This window comes from Hirundo rustica, chromosome 2 (assembly GCF_015227805.2).
Source record: "Hirundo rustica isolate bHirRus1 chromosome 2, bHirRus1.pri.v3, whole genome shotgun sequence".
NCBI classification, from domain to species: domain Eukaryota; kingdom Metazoa; phylum Chordata; class Aves; order Passeriformes; family Hirundinidae; genus Hirundo; species Hirundo rustica.
Genome location: NC_053451.1, coordinates 28,373,656 through 28,390,196, shown reverse-complemented (window position 1 = coordinate 28,390,196; position 16,541 = coordinate 28,373,656). Strand labels below are relative to the sequence as shown.

General features: G+C 58.2%; 1 protein-coding gene across 6 annotated transcripts; it reads left to right on the top strand.

Annotated features, from left to right (window-relative positions):
- Positions 1-1,957: 1,957 nt before the first annotated feature.
- Positions 1,958-12,175, top strand: IFFO1 (intermediate filament family orphan 1). 6 transcript variants are annotated; one of them, XM_040055002.1, is made up of 9 exons: positions 1,958-2,640; positions 7,389-7,449; positions 7,537-7,632; positions 7,871-8,011; positions 8,948-9,108; positions 9,593-9,713; positions 10,419-10,511; positions 10,688-10,818; positions 11,412-12,175. In XM_040055002.1, the coding sequence occupies exons 1-9, from the start codon at positions 1,958-1,960 to the stop codon at positions 11,512-11,514; spliced, it is 1,590 nt and encodes a 529-aa protein (XP_039910936.1). In that variant the 3' UTR covers positions 11,515-12,175. The 6 variants fall into 6 exon arrangements, with proteins under 6 accessions (XP_039910936.1, XP_039910935.1, XP_039910934.1 ...); XM_040055001.1 differs by having other exon boundaries at positions 10,416-10,511; XM_040055000.1 differs by having other exon boundaries at positions 8,924-9,108; positions 9,593-9,701.
- Positions 12,176-16,541: the final 4,366 nt, after the last annotated feature.

Genomic DNA, 16,541 nt, shown 5'->3' with positions numbered 1-16,541 from the left:
GGGAGGATGCTGGCAGAAAGCACGGGCTGCCAGGCACGCAGGCAGGCTGTGGCAGCGTGGTGGGCAGGTGACAGGACGGGGCAGCAGGAAGGAGGGAGTCAGCAGTGGCTAAAGGTCACATGCTGGGAGGTTTCCGAGCTGGAGCTGTCATTGCTGCTTCAAAACAAGCTTCGGGACCAGGATCCCTCTTGTCCCGCCGTCCTTCTCTTTTCCCTGGCTGTTTACTTGGAAGCATTGCTGCCAGGCACATTGCTCCCTACCAGCTGCTGTTGCAGCGCTGGTTTTTGGAAGATGGGGATCTCTTCTGCCTGTCCACGAGGAAAGCCCTCCTGCCCTCCTCTCCCTGGACAAAAGCACTGCATGCCATTACTCAGCCTCTCTAGTCAGAGGCAGAGCAGAGGAACATCTGCTTGAGAAGAAGAAAAGCATTAAAAAGGAGGTGACAGAAGAGAAAAGCTCACTTCTTTCCCAACCTGAGCCCATCTTGGAGGGACTGAAATCCAGTTGAGTTCCAGTGGTCATGGGTGTGCCAGGGAGGATGCAGACGGTTACTGGTGGGACAGGAAGTATTATAAATGCAGTTGGGGACTGCTGTGGGGAGCCTTGAGCCGTGGGCAGGACGGGGGAGATAGGCAGGCCACAGGATATAACTGATGCTGGACACAGCAAGGCAGGAGGAGAGGAGAACAAATTCGATTTGGCCTGCTCCCAAGGCCAGGATGGCAGAAGAGTAATGGGAGGATGGAGGAGACCTGTAGCCCTGGAGGAGAAGCAGCAGGGAACAAGCAAGAGGCAGACTCCCAGTCGAGACTCACAAAGCTGGCCATCCTCAGTGGAGCCGGGCAGCTCCCAGCAGCGTGGATTGAGCCATACCTTTGATCCCACGGGAAGGGCTATAGCACACTGCCCCACTGGAGCACACCCAGCTCCTTCCACAGAGCTCAGTGTGGCGCGGTGCTGGGCATCTCTTTGAATTCAAACCCACCGCTGTCTCACCCCTGCTGATGCCTCAGCCCAGACATCAGAGGCCGCTTTGCACAAGCGCCACACTCGGCTCAGCTCCTCACTGGGAGTCCTGGGGGAAGGGGCCAGGAGCACACAGACAGCACGGGAACACAAGTGCCCACATCCATAAAATATTTACGTCGCGATCGATTTGTGCGCAGTCCCCTCCCACTGGATAATGGGGTGAGGGGCGACGCTAGCGCTTTCGGCAAAATTCACCTGGGGTCGAGGGGCAAGAGGGAATGACCTAAAGTTGGCTAAAACGAGGGACACGAAACAAGCCCCGAGGCTGCTTCGCGAACAAGAAAGGAGGAAGCCAGGTGAAAGCCAAGCAGGATATCTGAGAGGCTGCTTCCACACAGCCTCCTCTGCCCGCTCCCTCTCCATTGTCCAGCGGCAGCTCCCCGTGGGCGGGCTGCCGGCACAGCAAGGGCAGGGCAGTCTTGGGGGGCTCGAGAGAGGATAACGAGGAGGTTTGGGGGGCAGAGGCAAAGTTACGCCCTCTTTAAGGGGGGGCAGCTCTGGGAAAGCACTAAATTCTACGCAAAACAAGAATTAAATATTAAAAAGGAGGCAGAGGCACGCTGTGTTGCGGCTGAGCTAGTTACGGAAATCGGTACCAGGCGGGGCTTCAGCTAGCGGCGCCGGAGAGGGACTTCCCTCCGGGGAACCCTGCTGGACCGGGCCGCGTCCATTCGCCGCGGGGCGCCCCGAAACCCTCCGGGGAGGCCGAGCCGCCCCTGGGCGGGGGGAGAGCCGGGAGGGCCGGCAGAGGAAAGGGAGGTTCTGCCGCGTCCCCTCTTCTGCTCGCTCCGCCCGGGGCCGGGGCCGGGAGCGGGGGGCGGCTCTCGGAGCCCGCCGCCGCCGCCGCCGCATCCCCGCCGCAGCGGAAGCCGCGCCCCCGCCGCCGGGGCCGGCCGGGCGCATCCCCCCGCCCCGTCCCGCCGCCGCCATGAACCCGCTCTTCGGCCCCAACCTCTTCCTCCTGCCGCAGGAGCAGCAGGGGCTGGCGGGCCCCGAGCTGCCGCCGCCGCCCGCCGCCGAGCCCCTGGCCGGGGAGCCGCCCGCCGGCCCCTTCCCCGCGCCGCCCGCCGCCATGGCCCTCCGCAACGACCTGGGCTCCAACATCAGCGTCCTCAAGACGCTGAACCTGCGGTTCCGCTGCTTCCTGGCCAAGGTCCACGAGCTCGAGCGGCGCAACCGGCAGCTGGAGAAGCAGCTGCAGCAGGCTCTGGAGGAGGGGGCGGGCGGCCGCGGCCGCGGACCCCCGCGCCGGGACCAGGCGGTGCAGACCGGCTTCGTGGGTCCCATCCGCACCCTGGGGCTGGGGCTGGGGCCGGGGCTGGCGCTGGGGTCGGTCCGGGCGCTGGGCTCCCCCGGCTCCCGCCCCGGTGGTCCCGGGCAGCCCTCCGCCTTCTCCGCCGGCTCCCGCTTCATGCCCGGCACCATCTGGTCCTTCTCGCAAGCGCGGCGGCTCGGCCCGGGGCCCGAGACCACCCTGGTGCAGGGACCCGGCGTCTCCTGGGTCCACCCCGACGGCGTGGGTGTGCAGATCGACACCATCACCCCCGAGATCCGAGCGCTCTACAACGTGCTGGCCAAGGTGAAGAGGGAGCGCGACGAGTACAAGCGCAGGTGAGGAGGGGCGGCGGGAGCGAGCGGCGCCCGGGGGACCGAAACGCTGGCCGGGGAGGCTGCGGGGCTCTGCCCGGTGGGCGCTGTGCGGGAGAGGCTGGGAGGGAAGGCGACAGCCCCGGCCAGGCTTCTCGGGAGCACGGGCTGCAGGAAGCGTGAGGAAAAACGTGGAGCCCGTTTGTTTGTGCGTGGGTCTCCTCCCTCGCCGCCTGGTGTGTGACCCCTGTCGGGATGTTCGTTGAGCCTTTTTCCATCTTACCAACCTGGCGCGAGGGACTAGAAATGCTTTTCCCAAGCAGGGAAGGAATAATTCCGGGGAATGGCTCCGGGAGCTGTGTTAGAAAGCCGAGGGGATCTGGAAATGCTCAGGAAGGAGGAGCAGCCTGAAAGCAGGTGAAGAAGGTGGGCATGCAGCGGTGAGCGGGTTTGCATTGGAGAAGGCTGCTGGGAAGAGAGGAGTTCTCTGGATGTGTCGGCAGGTGCCGAGAAGCCCCTCAGCGGGGTGGCTGGCCTCTGCCAGGCCCTTTCCCTCGCCACTGCTCTCCAGCTGGGCCCTCAGCTGCGGAGAGCCGGGGCAGGACACCCCGCTCCTCGGGGGCTTTCCTCCCGACCCAAAATAGCTGCGGCTTGGCACGTGCCTTGGAGAAGGGCAAAGCAGAATGCAAAGCTAATCTCTTGGCCGGTTCTTCTTTCCCGTGCAGGGCGGCTGCCGCTCTCGCCTCTTGCCGGCCGTGCTTTTGTGTCGGGCCGGTTTCCGAGGCCGCACGTAGGATGAGATCAGGCTGGGCCGGAGCCGCCCGAGCGACTGGTTTTGGGTTTTTCCAGAAGTCACGTTGTGATGCTTTAGAAGCAGTTAGGAAGTTTGTGATCCCACGCCCAGCTCCCCACGGCAGCTGTGCCGCTGACGGGTTCTGCACAGCGCCGAGATCGGGGCTGGGGTCCGAGATGACACCTTGTGCTTTTGGCTTTATAAGGCTTAGGCTGAGCAAACTTGCCTGTCAGATGCTCCGAAGGCACTGAGCAAGGCACGTGGGAAGGAGGAGTTGGCATCTCCTCTTGCCCACCAACAGCTGCATGTACCTAAGGCGTTTTATTATTAAGCCAGTGGTCAGGCTCCTTCTCCAGAGGGGGAGCAGCACTCCTTGCAGGTCGTTTTCAGATCAGAGAGTGAGAAGCTGGAGCTGGTTTTTTGGCCAGAAAAGCTCGAGCCTCAAAGTGGGTCAGCCAGAGAGGACCAAGTTGGGTTTGTTGGTGCTTTGGGAGAATGGAAAGCTTTTCAGGGTTTTCCTGCTCTGGCAAGTGAGCTTCAGGGAAGGCTGCAGAGAGGGTGACAGGGGGACTGCTGAGGGTGAGATAGGGGGGAACCACAAGCTGCTATGAGCCAGTGTTATTGGTGGGATCTATTTTTGGAGTGTGTTACCAGGAGCTGGGGGAAAGCAGACCCCACCCCCAGACCCTATCCAGCACTGGGAACTTTGTGACGGGTACAGCCAGGTCCCAAACAGGGGAATGGGACAGAAGGATCCCATTTCCACACCCTCGTCCATGCTGGGGGCTGACACCAACATCCCTTGGGAGCTGAGAGTTCCCTGCTGCAGTGGGCTGTGATCTGCCATGGGGACAGTGCAGCTGGTGTCATGCCTTTGCCACCTGCCTGGAGACAGATGGAAGAGACCACATTAACACAGGACTTCCCAGTTCTCTTACCCATGGCTTGGGTGCTGGAGCTTGTGCTTTTTTCGGGACAGCGTTGCTGCCGTGCGCCCCGCAGCACTTGGAGCGGTGCAGCAGGAGCTTCTCTCTGGATACACAGGGCCTGGAATTCAAGTCAGGGATCCAGGAGGGCTCTAGGGGCTGTAGGAGGGATGAGGATAGTTGCAGCAGCAGGAGAGAGGCTCACAGGAGCTGCACTTGGGAGGAGCAGACTGAAATTAGGTGGCCTGCATGGGGGCAAAGGGTGCCTGTGAGTGTCGTACAGACCTGCTAAGTGCTGGGGATTTGGATGTCTCATCAGCTTTGTGCTGTCTACTACACCTGTACTCACAAGTAGTTCTTATCTTGGACGTTGCGAGGACACGCTGGAGGTGTGGAGTGAGTAGTGCTACAACATGGTGTGTTAGAGTCACAGAATGGTTTGGGTTGGAGAAGACCTTTAGGGGTTACCTAGTCCAGTCTCACTGCTGTGAGTTTCACTAGATTAGGTTGCTCAAAGTGCTGACCTTGACCATTTCCAGGGATAGGCCATCCACAACTTCTCTGGGCAGCCTGCTCCAGTGTCTCACCACCATCATAAAAAATTGTTCCCTATGTCCAGTCTAAACCTACCTTATCTCACTTTAAAACCTTCTCCTCTTGTCACTGCAGGCAAAAGGTCTGGTACAAAGTCTCTCCATCATTCTTATAAGCCCCCTTGTTTACTAAAATGCTTCAGGGAGGTCTTTAGTTGTAATTGCCCTTTGTGGAGCTGTGCCAGGCTGTGGGGCCATCCCCACACATTAAGGTGAGCTCAGACGTAGTTCAGATATGGCAGGAGGGGATAAATGGAGCAGCCCAAAGCCCCGGTGTGCACTGACCCTGCAGGATGGGGTCAAGCACCCCAATGCCTGCTGCAGTGAGCAGGATTTTTAAAAGACGGGGGAATTGTTGATTTTTCTAAGTGAACTTGTTGAAGGGACACACCTGGCAGGGACAGCGCTGCATCTTTTCACGTCCGTGGCTTTGGGAGAGCTGTCCCGTAGCTGGCAGGGAGCTGGTCAGGTCTGGTGGTGCAGCTGGGACCCTCGTGCCCTCGCTGTCTGCCTTTGGGCAGGTTGTTGCTCTGCAGCAGTGCAGGAGGGGCCTCCCCTCTCCCCTTGGCACACGCCGGTGGCCGTGGGGTTGTGTGGGGCAGCGTCGCTTCCAGCTGGCAGCGGCCGTGCGGGGCTGCGGGCGCAGCGCTGCAGGCAGGTTATTATTAGGAGTGGTGCATTGCAGGAGGGAGCAGGGGAGAAGGAGCCAGGCAGGAGAGGAGCGGGAGAGAGGTTTGCGGTGGATGGGCGCACGGGTTTGTCCCCAGTGGGGCGAGTCGCTGTTTTCCCCTGCCTTTTAAGCCGGTGTGTGTGCGACCTGTGCTCGTCTTCCATAGCATTGGATTGGAAATGAACTCTTACCAGGATTTGCAGCTATGCTTTATGTCCCCAGTGAGTCTGGGCTATATAGAGACCCAGAGGGAGGCGGGGACCAAAAAGGAGGCAGTGCCACACCGAGAAAGGTGCTGAAATTTTTTTTTTCTTATGGTGGAAGGCGTTTTTGTCCCTGGGGAGGGAGGCTTTGTTCGAGCAGCTCCCATATAAGGGCAGTTCTACCTTTTAACTTTCTCCTTTCTTTTCCCTTCATCTCTCTTTCTCCAAAGGGATGGGAACACTCTTTGATTCCCCTTCTGGAGCTGTGGTATGGATCCAACACCAACACGAGGAGTGCACACTTTTGTCCTCGTTTGAGTAAGGATCAGTGTTGCTAGCTTTAAGAGCTTAGAAATTCACGAGCCAGGGCTCTCCCACGTCATCAGATTGTCCAAATACCCCGAGATAACAAATGTGAGGGCTTTTCATATGCTTTCTGGCCTCCTAGACCTTAAGATTTATTGTTCAAACTTGGTGTGGGTAAGCGAGAGGAGAGATTTTTCACATCCTTCTGCAGAGTCGCAGTGTCTGTGTTGGTGCTTGCAGGCATTAAATAGAAACCAGACCTCAGAGCACCAGGAAGGGCCCAGCTCTGGTTGCTATCCCAGAGCATTCTCGCTTTCTCGGAAAAATCCGGCTCTCCCAGAAGAGCCAGGAGCTGGGTAAGAATGCAGCAGCCCTGCCCCGTGCTGCACCGCAGCACATGCCAGCCCCCCTGCTCCATGGGATCGTCGTTTAGCCAAGAGCAGTACGGCTTGATGGCCTCCCAACAGACCGTGGGCTGGGCCAGCCCTGCAGCGTGACCCAAGAGGTTGATCTCATGCAGTGAAATATAATATAATAATTGCTAAGGGATGTGTCTTTGCACAGCCAGGCCGGGCGCCTTGCAGCTCCGCTTTTTGCAAAGCTGCAGAGCCCAATACCCACCGGCATCAAGCGGCACAATCCGTCCTGCTTCCCTGTGGGATGAAACAGCGTTCTTTAATCCCACCTGTTAGGCAGCAGAAGGGCCAAGGGGTCTTGTGCCCCTGCCCAGGCGGGGTGGCCTGGCAGAGGAGCAGCCCTTGGTGCACGTCGTGGTCGCTCACGCTGTGACGTGGTTTGGTGTCAAGGTCAGGGTTTGTGCTTCTGGCCAGCCTGAACTGCAACGCCGCAGACGCACAAACGCGGTGGCAAAAACGATGTGGATGGGGCAGCTCTGCAGTGCACCTGCAGACCTGCTGTTGGGTGTTGGAGCTTCTGTGGGGCTCGGGGGCAGACGGAGAGGCCGGCGGGCTGTGAGGCCCCGGTGTGGCAGGGCTGCAGCCCAGCTGCCGCACCGAGCGGTCGGTGTCCCCAGCTCCCCCCATGGCGGGGCGGGGGCCGTGGTGGGGCAGGGTTTGTGGCTGGGGCGGCTGATGGGCTTGGCAGCTGCCATTGCCTGAAAACAAGAGGCCACGCATTCCTGGGCACGTTCTCCTTCCCGCCCCGGTGCCGTCATCCCCCCCTCTCGGATAGCTTGGGGGTGAGCAGCTGCCGCTCCGTCCTCTCCCTTTGGCAGCCAGCGAGGCGAGGCCGATGGGATCTGACGAGCGTTTGTCTCCCTAGATGGGAAGAGGAGTACACGGTGCGTGTCCAGCTTCAGGACCGGGTGACTGAGCTGCAGGAGGTGAGCATTGCTGTTCCCCGTTCCCCTGCAGCCCAGCTGCCCCACACTGGTGTTGGTTTGCACATCTCTCTCTCTCCCTTGGCACAGGAAGCCCAGGAGGCTGAAGCTTGCCAGGAGGAGCTGGCCATGAAGGTGGAACAGCTCAAGGCAGAGCTTGTTGTCTTCAAGGGACTGATGAGCAACGTGAGTCCCTAATCCCTGTCCAGCCCCACAGCAGTGTCCTACCCAAGTGGTGTGGCTGCGCAGAAAAGCGGTTCCGTGGTGGGGCCCATCCAGCCCTGGCAGGGTCGGTCTGGGGCGCAGTGAGCAAAGCGGGGATGTGGGAGCAGTCCTGCCTGAGGGGGGAAGTGGGGGCACCGACTGCCATCTGTTCTGCCTAATATTCCTCCTCTGTCCCCTTTCCGTGGTGCTGTGGGTTCAGAACATCACGGAGCTGGACACCAAGATCCAGGAGAAGGCCATGAAGGTGGACATGGACATCTGCCGTCGCATCGACATCACTGCCAAGCTGTGTGATGTGGCACAGCAGCGCAACTGCGAGGACATGATCAAGATGTTTCAGGTGAGAGGCGCCCGCTGCTGCTCCAGACTCAGCCACCAGCTCTGGGGAGGAGAGATCCCAAAGGAGGTAGAAGAGACAACACCAGCCCCCTGCTAGGGGAGACGCTTGGTCACCCTCGCCCTTGCTCCTTGCGGTCGCCTGCTTTCTGTCTCTCTCGGGAGGACCAGGCAGAAGGGCACAGAGTGGAGGTGGAAAGCTCCAGATGCTTTTTTGTGCATCAAGAGTCCCCTCAAGCTCTTGCTGACCTGTTGTGTTGGGCCCGGGGACCCCACAGTGCTAGGGGAACAGCTGCAGGAGGGAGACAAGTTGCTTGAGCGTCTGTCTCTAACTCCATCTCTCTCCTTTCCCTTCCCCTCTCCGTCATCTTCTCTCTGTCTCTCTTCTCTGTCTCTGTCTCTTTTCTCTTTCTGGATGTTGCTGCCCTTCTGTCTCGCTCTTTGTCCCTACAGAAGCAACTGGTTAGTTCCATTCAGTTGAGAAATTTTACAAATTTTAAGCTTTCTTTAAAAAAGGTCGGACTCTAAATATTGACATATTTCACCTTTTTCAGACTGTCTCTTTTTTCCTGTTTCTGTCTCTGCGTTTCCCTGTCTCTGGACTGGGGTGGTGGGTGATTTGAGTTTTTCTGCAGTAAAGCCACATGGTTTTTTTCCTCATCAGATTCACAGATTCCATCTTCAGTTGCTTAGTTTTAATTTTAGAAAATGCTAAAACCATGTTTTATCCATTGCACCCATCTTTAACATGATCATAATGAGCCCATCTCTCTCTCTCTCTCTCTCCTTCTTTTCTTCCTTCCTTTCTTTCTGTCTTTCTCTCTTTTCCTTCCTTTCTGTCCCTCCACCGTTCCTTTCCCCTCCATCTCCTCCCGACTCCCTGCTCCTGACCTCGGACCCGGCCTCGTTTCTGTAGTCTCTGCACTTGTCTCCCGTTAAGGTCCCAGCCTCGGTGGGGCGGAAGCGGGAGCGCAAGCAGGTCAGCGACGAGGACACCTCGCTGTCAGAGAGCGATGCCTCCCGGAAACCTGACGAGGAGGAGGAGGACGAGACCACGGCCATGAGCATCAATGAGGAGATGCAGAGGATGCTGAACCAGCTGTGAGTGCGGCTGCTGCGCACCTCTGCCCACGGTGTCGAGCCGGGCTCCAGCGCCAGGCTCCCTGCTGGTCCCGGGATGGGGAGGGCAAGGGTGGCCCGTGGCTTCCCTTCCCAGGTGAGGGCGAGATGAGAGGTGCTGCCGTGGAGAATGTTCGTTCACCCTGTGCTCTGTGGCGCAGTGGCACTGACGCCCTGGGAGACCTGAGCCCACCTGTGCTGAGAGCGGGAGCTGGTCCAGCTCCCCTCCTCTTGTTCCCCTCCCCGCCTTCTGGGGATCTGTGGCTGAACTTGCTGGGGCTCCTGAGCATAAAGCCAGCCCCTTCCCCATCAGCTGTTGGGTTTGGGCACAGCTGAGTTCACCCTGGCCAGGACCCCGAGAGCTGCGGCCCTGCCCTGAGCGGGGGCCAGGCTTTGGCACCGACACGGCCCGCTGCCTGCTGTGGCTCTCCTGCTGGGTGCTGACGTGCTGTTCCCTTGTGCCCAGGAGGGAATATGACTTTGAGGATGACTGTGACAGCCTCACGTGGGAGGAGACAGAAGAAACGCTGCTCCTCTGGGAGGACTTCTCCGGATACGCCATCGCAGCCGCAGAGGTGCAGGGGGAGGTAACGGTGGTGTCAGGGCCCTGAGGTCTTGTTGGGTTGGGACGCTCGATCCTGCCTGAGCCTGGGAAGATGCTCTCTCAAAGAGCAGATTTCAGCTCCTTTCCCTTTTCAGGCCTGTACAGATGCTTTCCTGCCTCTTCTGCATGAATACATTACAGCATCCCTGTCGAGGTCTCCTTTTTAGAGACAGGCCAGGGACCTGTAGCCTGAGGGGTGTGCTGAGGGCGGGGTGTGTGCACACCCGTGGGGGCAGCCACAGCCCATCCAGAAGAGAAGACTTCTCTTTCTGGTCTGGTCTCTGGTGATCCTTGCTCATGTTCTCCAGCCCACCTACCCACCGTGCAGCAAAACTGCCCAAACAGAGGCCTTGGTGTGTGGCCAAAGCCCTTGTCATCCCAGATCTTTGGCCCTTGGCAGTCCCCTGGGGATGTATCGTGCTCAGGAATGGTCTGTGCTCTCCAAATCTTCAGTGCAGTGCTGGGCTTATTTGGGTTGATGTGGTCACTGCCCAGTGTGGCGAGTCCTGAGTCTCTCAAGTCCGTGTTGGCAGGACTGACTGCTGTCTTATTTGTACTACGCTGTATATATTTCCTGCTCTTTTCCCGGTGCTGCTGGTTCTCTCTCTGATTTGTCTCTCTCTTGCCTTTGTTTCCTCATGCTGGACGCTTGCCTGCCTCTAAACCTGCTGTCTGCTCTCCTCAGCAGCAGGATGACAGCCTGGAGAAGGTGATCAAGGACACGGAGTCGCTGTTCAAGAGCCGTGAGAAGGAGTACCAGGAAACCATCGACCAAATAGAGGTGGGAGAAGGAGGAAATGGGGAGGCCACGGCACAGAAGGGTGTGAAATGGGGGAGTGGATCCCTGGGGGAGGGAGACACAACACTGGAGCCGGTCACTGGTAATGTGGGTGACAGCCCTCAGTCTGACCGTGCCCACTGCCCTGGGATCATCTCTGCACCGTTTCCCTTGAGCAGCTGGAGCTGGCCACAGCCAAGAACGACATGAACCGGCACCTGCACGAGTACATGGAAATGTGCAGCATGAAGCGAGGCTTGGATGTGCAGATGGAGACTTGCCGGCGGCTCATCACCCAGTCCGGGGACAGGTGAGCTTCAGCAGGAGAGCCGGGACACCGTGCTCTGGGGTGGTGACGAGAGGGAGCTGAAGGACTGGGTAGTGCTCCTGACCCGCCCCCATGTGGCGTGGAGAGAGGGCAGTTCCCAGAGGCTGTGGGACTCCTGGCTGGCCTCCACACAGGTCGTGGTGCCACCTCTGCAGAAGGCAGGAGGCACGCAGGGGTCACTTTTGACACATGAAGCTAGACCCCCCCTGAAGGAGAGAGGAGCTGCCATTGTGCAGGGACATCGTGTAAGTCCCCAGAGGCCTGTGGAGCTAGGGTGGCTCCAGGCTGGGGACCCCTGTGATGGACTTTCACAGACCCCTAGCCTTACATACCTTGTCAGGGTCCTGCTCTGGGCACGCCCCTCCAGCATCTCCCCCAGCTCTGCTTCACTCTCTTGATTGGTGTCCTCTGGAGCACCCTCCCAGCACCCAGGGATTCCTGCAGACCCACACATGCCCGAAGGGGCACTTCAGCTTCTTTCCTTCTTGCTCTGGTGACCCCTGCCCACACCGAACTGTGTCCTTTCCCTCCCCCTGGGCGATGCTGTGACTGCTGCCCTTTACTGTTCTCTGCAGAAAGTCTCCTGCCTTCACCCCAACCTCCAACAGCGAGTCGGCCCCGACTGAGGAGAGCGAGGAATCTGACCGCGATCCCCCCAGCGATGCTTCCATCAGATAATGAGGGGAGGCCCGGCTCCCTCGGACCCCCTTCCTGGCACGGGGTTGCCCGAGTCACACCTGGGAGAGACTGTCAGGGACGTGGAACTGCTGGTAAACGTCTGTCACCCAGGCTCACTCCCGTTTTGGGGTGCTTGGCAGATCCCACACGCCCCCTCACCGGATATCTTGCAAATGGGAATAGCTAGATAGACCCGAGGGCCCTTGCCCGGGCTGCTCTGCCTTCAGCCCCTTCTCTATTCCCTTTCCCTGCTTTGGTTAAGCCGCGGTTCAGGCAGGGAGGCTCCAAACCCGCCGCGGCGGCGTTCCGCGGGACGTGTTCCCAGGCGCCCCCAGACCCGCCTGCCCCGGCCTCCGTCCTGGTCCTGGTACACTTGACCTGCCCCCGCCCTCCCTGCGCTACGTGGAGCCGACCGAGAGCCGCGCCTCCCTGCAAACTGGACCTGACACTGGTGCCAACTGGACCGAGCCCGGGGCTCTCCCTGTCCTTGCTGCTGGCCGGTGCCCACGCCGTGCCGGGCACCCCGAGCCCTCCCGCGCCTTCTCCGGGGCGGGGGCTGAGTCCCGCTCACTGTGCACTTTGCTTTGCCGCCCGTCGGCGATGCGCTCACGTCCGTGTTACGGGGGCGAGGTCATTAAATGGGACGATTTCCTTTTCTACAGCTTCGCTGCCTCTGGGCTCTCCCTGTGCTGCCGCGGCCACGCGGGCTTTGAGACGGGGCTGTCGTCCGCCAGACCCCAGGCCCACATCATTAGGTCTCCCCCTAGGACAGTCCCATCCCTTGGGTGTGCCAGGTGGGACAGTGGTGAGATCCCTGTTCTGAGAGCTCAACAGGCACTGGTGCTGTATGGGCTGCCTTGTTTTTAACCTGGAGCGTCATCAATGCGGAGGCTGAGGGATTGAAAATGAGGCTGATCCTGGCTTGTGACTTGTGAACCTTCCTCTTCCTGTTTCCTGGCCTCCTCTGCCACACCAGGGCATCCCAGAGCACCTTCCTGCCTGCCCTCAGTCCCATATCCCACCTCAGGGTAACCGCAGAGGGGGATCCCCTGTCCCGCCATCCCCTGTAGCATTTTCCTGGCTGGCTGCAGCACCTGCTCCTCCAGTGGTGGTGACGGAAGGCTGGGGCCTGGCAGGGTGTCAGGGGGGAGCGAGCAGCCTCCTGAGAGGCAGTGTGATCGCTCAGAAGTGGACACAGCCTGCACAGCCAAGGCAGGTGAAGCTCTGGAGAAAAAAATGCTTCCCACTAAAGGTGCTGATGGGAAGAGAAAGGACATGGCAAGTAGAGTTTTTGGATCATCGCTAAGATTAGGTATAGAAGATAAAACGGGGGCTTGAGGGATGCACGAGTGTCTCTCTGTAGATGCGGCCTGCGGGTGGTGATGCTGCTGGGTGCTTGAGCGGGAGGCACTGTGGCATCCATGCACCTCGGCAGTGTCCGTGTTTGGGCAGGGCGAGGTGCTCTGCCCGTGCCTGCTCCATGTGTTAAGGCATGTGTTGGCATTTCGCCAGGGGCTGAGCTGCCTGCTTAGAGCTGGCAGGGAGGCGAGTCCCTGCAACGGGCAGAAGAATGGAGCAGGAAACAGGGAATCGGGGTGCAGGTGGAGCACTGCTGGTGTTGAGGGATGGCAGTTCCTCAGCCTGTGGTGTGCTGTGGCTGGGCTGTGACTCCTGACTGCCGCCTTCACTTTTCGCTGGAAGTTGGGAAAGTGTTTCGCGGGAGCAGCAGGGTGCTGGGAAGCAGCAGAAGCCCTGGCTGTCTGTGGGTGTGGGGGTAGGTGGGAGGTTCATGCCTCAGTGCCTGCCATGGCCCTCGCCTCCATGCCACCTTGTTCAACTGTTTCCATTTCTTTCCCTCTTCCCTCTGTTTTTCTACCTAAAAGAGCTAAAGCCAGAGGAAATATTTTACTATTTCTGTTTTCTACTTTCAAGTGATGATGCCTCACACACAGTAGATCAGAGATCACTTCCTATCCTGCCTGGGGGCTCTTCAGTTTCATGCAAATCGCCTTTCCTGTTGGCGTCTTTGCAGTGTTTTCAGCTCTTTCTCTCCTGTGGAGAGATCTGTGAGCAGCTGACAACTTCTGGCTGTGCATACCTTTGCCTTGGTACTGCTTGAGGAGCCCACGAGGCTGCAGGGTACATACCCTGAGAGATTTCAGGCGTGAAGCACGGAAGGACTGACATCTCTGCCTCCAGCAGTGGTTATCCAGAGGAGCAGCAGGTGCTGCTAGACGCCTGTGTCCCAGGACACGTGGTGACCCTGGTCCCACACTGCTTGCCAGGACTCCATTTGCAGTGAAACCGAAATCGCCACCACCCACGTGTGCAAGATCCTGGTGAATTGTATCACCCGCAAGAGGCTCTGTTCCCCCACCAGTCTGACAGCCTCCAAGATCTCTCTGGCAGGATATGTGACATGGATCCTTTGCCTCAGCAATTTCTCAGTGCGGGAAGCACAGCCAAGGCCTCCGGTGTTGGCTGGGCCACCTACCTGTCCAGCCGTGGTGACCCCATGTCTTTGATGCTGCAATGAGGTGTGGTCCCTCTTATCTGCTGAGTTCTTCTCTGTGGGCTCCTTTTCATTCTTTGGGGAGTGTCGAGCCTGCTTTTCTCCACCAAGCTCCCTGCTGGGAACTGTGATGTCTGGGAACTGCTCAGTGCTGCCTTGTTTCTTGAGTCCCTAATGTCACCTCTTTTCCAGGACGCCTCTCGGCAGTGCCTGCTCAGGAAGCAATATCAAGTCCTGTCTGTCTCAGCGTCGGTGCATTAACGTGAGTGTTTAATGCCCAAGGAATTCCATGGCAGGATGCGTCTGGGCAGTCACTCTATCAGCATTCAGCTCAGGACTGCTGACCTCTTGGACATTTGTCCAAGACCATCCTTTTAAGATTGCAGTGTCCTGGCAATAAGGTCTTCCCATTGAATATTTAGGCAGACTGGTTCATCAGCTTCTTACCCCTCGGAAGTCCATGTTGGCAGAGACTTACTTGGGCACTCTGGAAAGGTGCTGGTGATTGCTCTGCCTTCTCCCTCCCCAGCATTTGGGCTGTTGTGCCCAGATGAGGACAGGCACAGCTTTTACTGTCAGCCACAGGAGGGGCACAAAATCCCTGCCTTGAGGCAAGAGCTGTCCCTGGGTCGGGACAGACCTGCTTGAGAGCATGAAGTGTTCCGTGAGGGACACGATCGGCCTCTGAGCTGGGGTGAGACACGCAGGTCTCTGCTGTGGCTGCTGCACTCTATGCTCCCTGTGCTGAGATCAGCCTCCTGGCAAAGGACTTCAGCAGGCAGTGCCAGGAATGCTCCAGAAGTGAAGTCCTGGCTCCCCACTGAGTGCATTTCTGATCCTATGGCATGCAGTCACCTCTTCTACCCCTTCCCTGGTGATGTTGCCTAGGATTCAACTGAAAGGTGAGCTCTCATCCTTGGAGACCCTGTCTTCAACATGGCTTTGAGCTAACTGTAGCCTCTTCAGGGACTTCCTTGGAAGAATCCCGTGGGAACAGGACCTGCAGGCAAGAGGATTCCAAGAGGGCTGGTCAGTATTCAAGCGCCACTTCCTCCAGGCTCAAGAATGGTGCATACCTATGTGCAAGAAATCGAGCAAAGGGGGCAGGAGAGCTCTGTGGATCAAGGAAAACTGGATCAGCAAGGAACTGTCAGGCGCAAGCAGGAGATACACAGGAGTAGAATCCAGGCTACTTGGAAAAAATACAGGGATTTTGTCAGAGTAAGGCCTGTCTGGAATTCAATCTGGCCAAGAAGATGTCAAGGACAGCTAGAAGGGCTTTTTCAAATGTACAAAAACAAAAGGAAAACTAAGGTAAATGTGGGCCTGCTTCTTAATAGAGCTGGGACTCTGGTGACAGGACACAAAAAAGGCAGACATACTGAAGGCCTCCTTTGTGTTGGTCCTCACTGACAAGACCAGCCCTCAAGAATCTCTAAGCCAAGAGATGGGGGAAAAGGAATGTTGGAAGGAAGATTCTCCCTTGGGCAGGGAGAATTGGGTTAGAGATCACCTAGGGAAAGGGGGTATCCACAGATCCGTGGTCCCTGTCAGGATGCATCCGCAATTGCTGAGGAGCTGGTGAACACCATAGTGGTCATCTTTGAAAGGTCTGGCAATCAGGAGAGGTGCCTGAGGCCTGGAAGAAAGCAAATGTCACCCCACTCTTCAAAGAGGGCAAGAAGGAGGACCCAGGAAACCAGTCAGCCTCACCTCAATCCCAACAAGGTGATGGAGCACCTCATTCTGGAGGTTATCTCTAAGCATGTGGTATACAAGAAGGTGAGCAGGAGAATCAGTCTGAATTCACTTAAAGGCAAATTGTGCTTGACCATCTTGATTGCCTTCTACCACAAGACAACTGCCTGGATGGATGAGGGCAGAGCAGTGCATTTTGTCTACCTCTACTTCAGCAAGGCTTTCACTACTGTCTCTCACAAGATCCTCATAGACAGGCTTAGGAAGTGGGGACTGGATGAGTGGACAGTGAGGTGGATTGGGAACGGGCTGAACAGCAGATCCCAGAGGGTCATAGTGGCACAGGGTCTAGCTGAAGGCCTGTCACCAGTGGTGTCCCTCAAGCTTCAGTACCAGGCCCATCCTTGTTTAACTTAGTCATCAATGACTTGGATGAAGGCTAGGTGCTCCCTCATCAAGTTCATTGATGACACCAAGCTGGGATGAGTGGCCAATACCCCAGAGGGCTGTGCAGCCCTTCAGAGGGACAGGTTGGAGAGATGGGCAGAGAGGAACCTTCTGAAATGCAGCAAAGGCAAATGCACCTGGGGCGGAATAACCCCATGCGCCAGCACAGGCTGACCTGCTGGGAAGCAGCTCTGCAGAGAAGGACCTGGGGGTCCCCATGGACAACAAGCTCCCCATGGACCACCAGTGCGTCCTGGGGTGCCTCAGGAAGAGCGCTGCCAGCAGGGTGAGGGAGGTGATCCTGCCGCTCCAGTCAGCCCTGATGAGGCGAATCCCGAGTGCGGTGTCCTGTTCTGGGCTCTTCAGTACA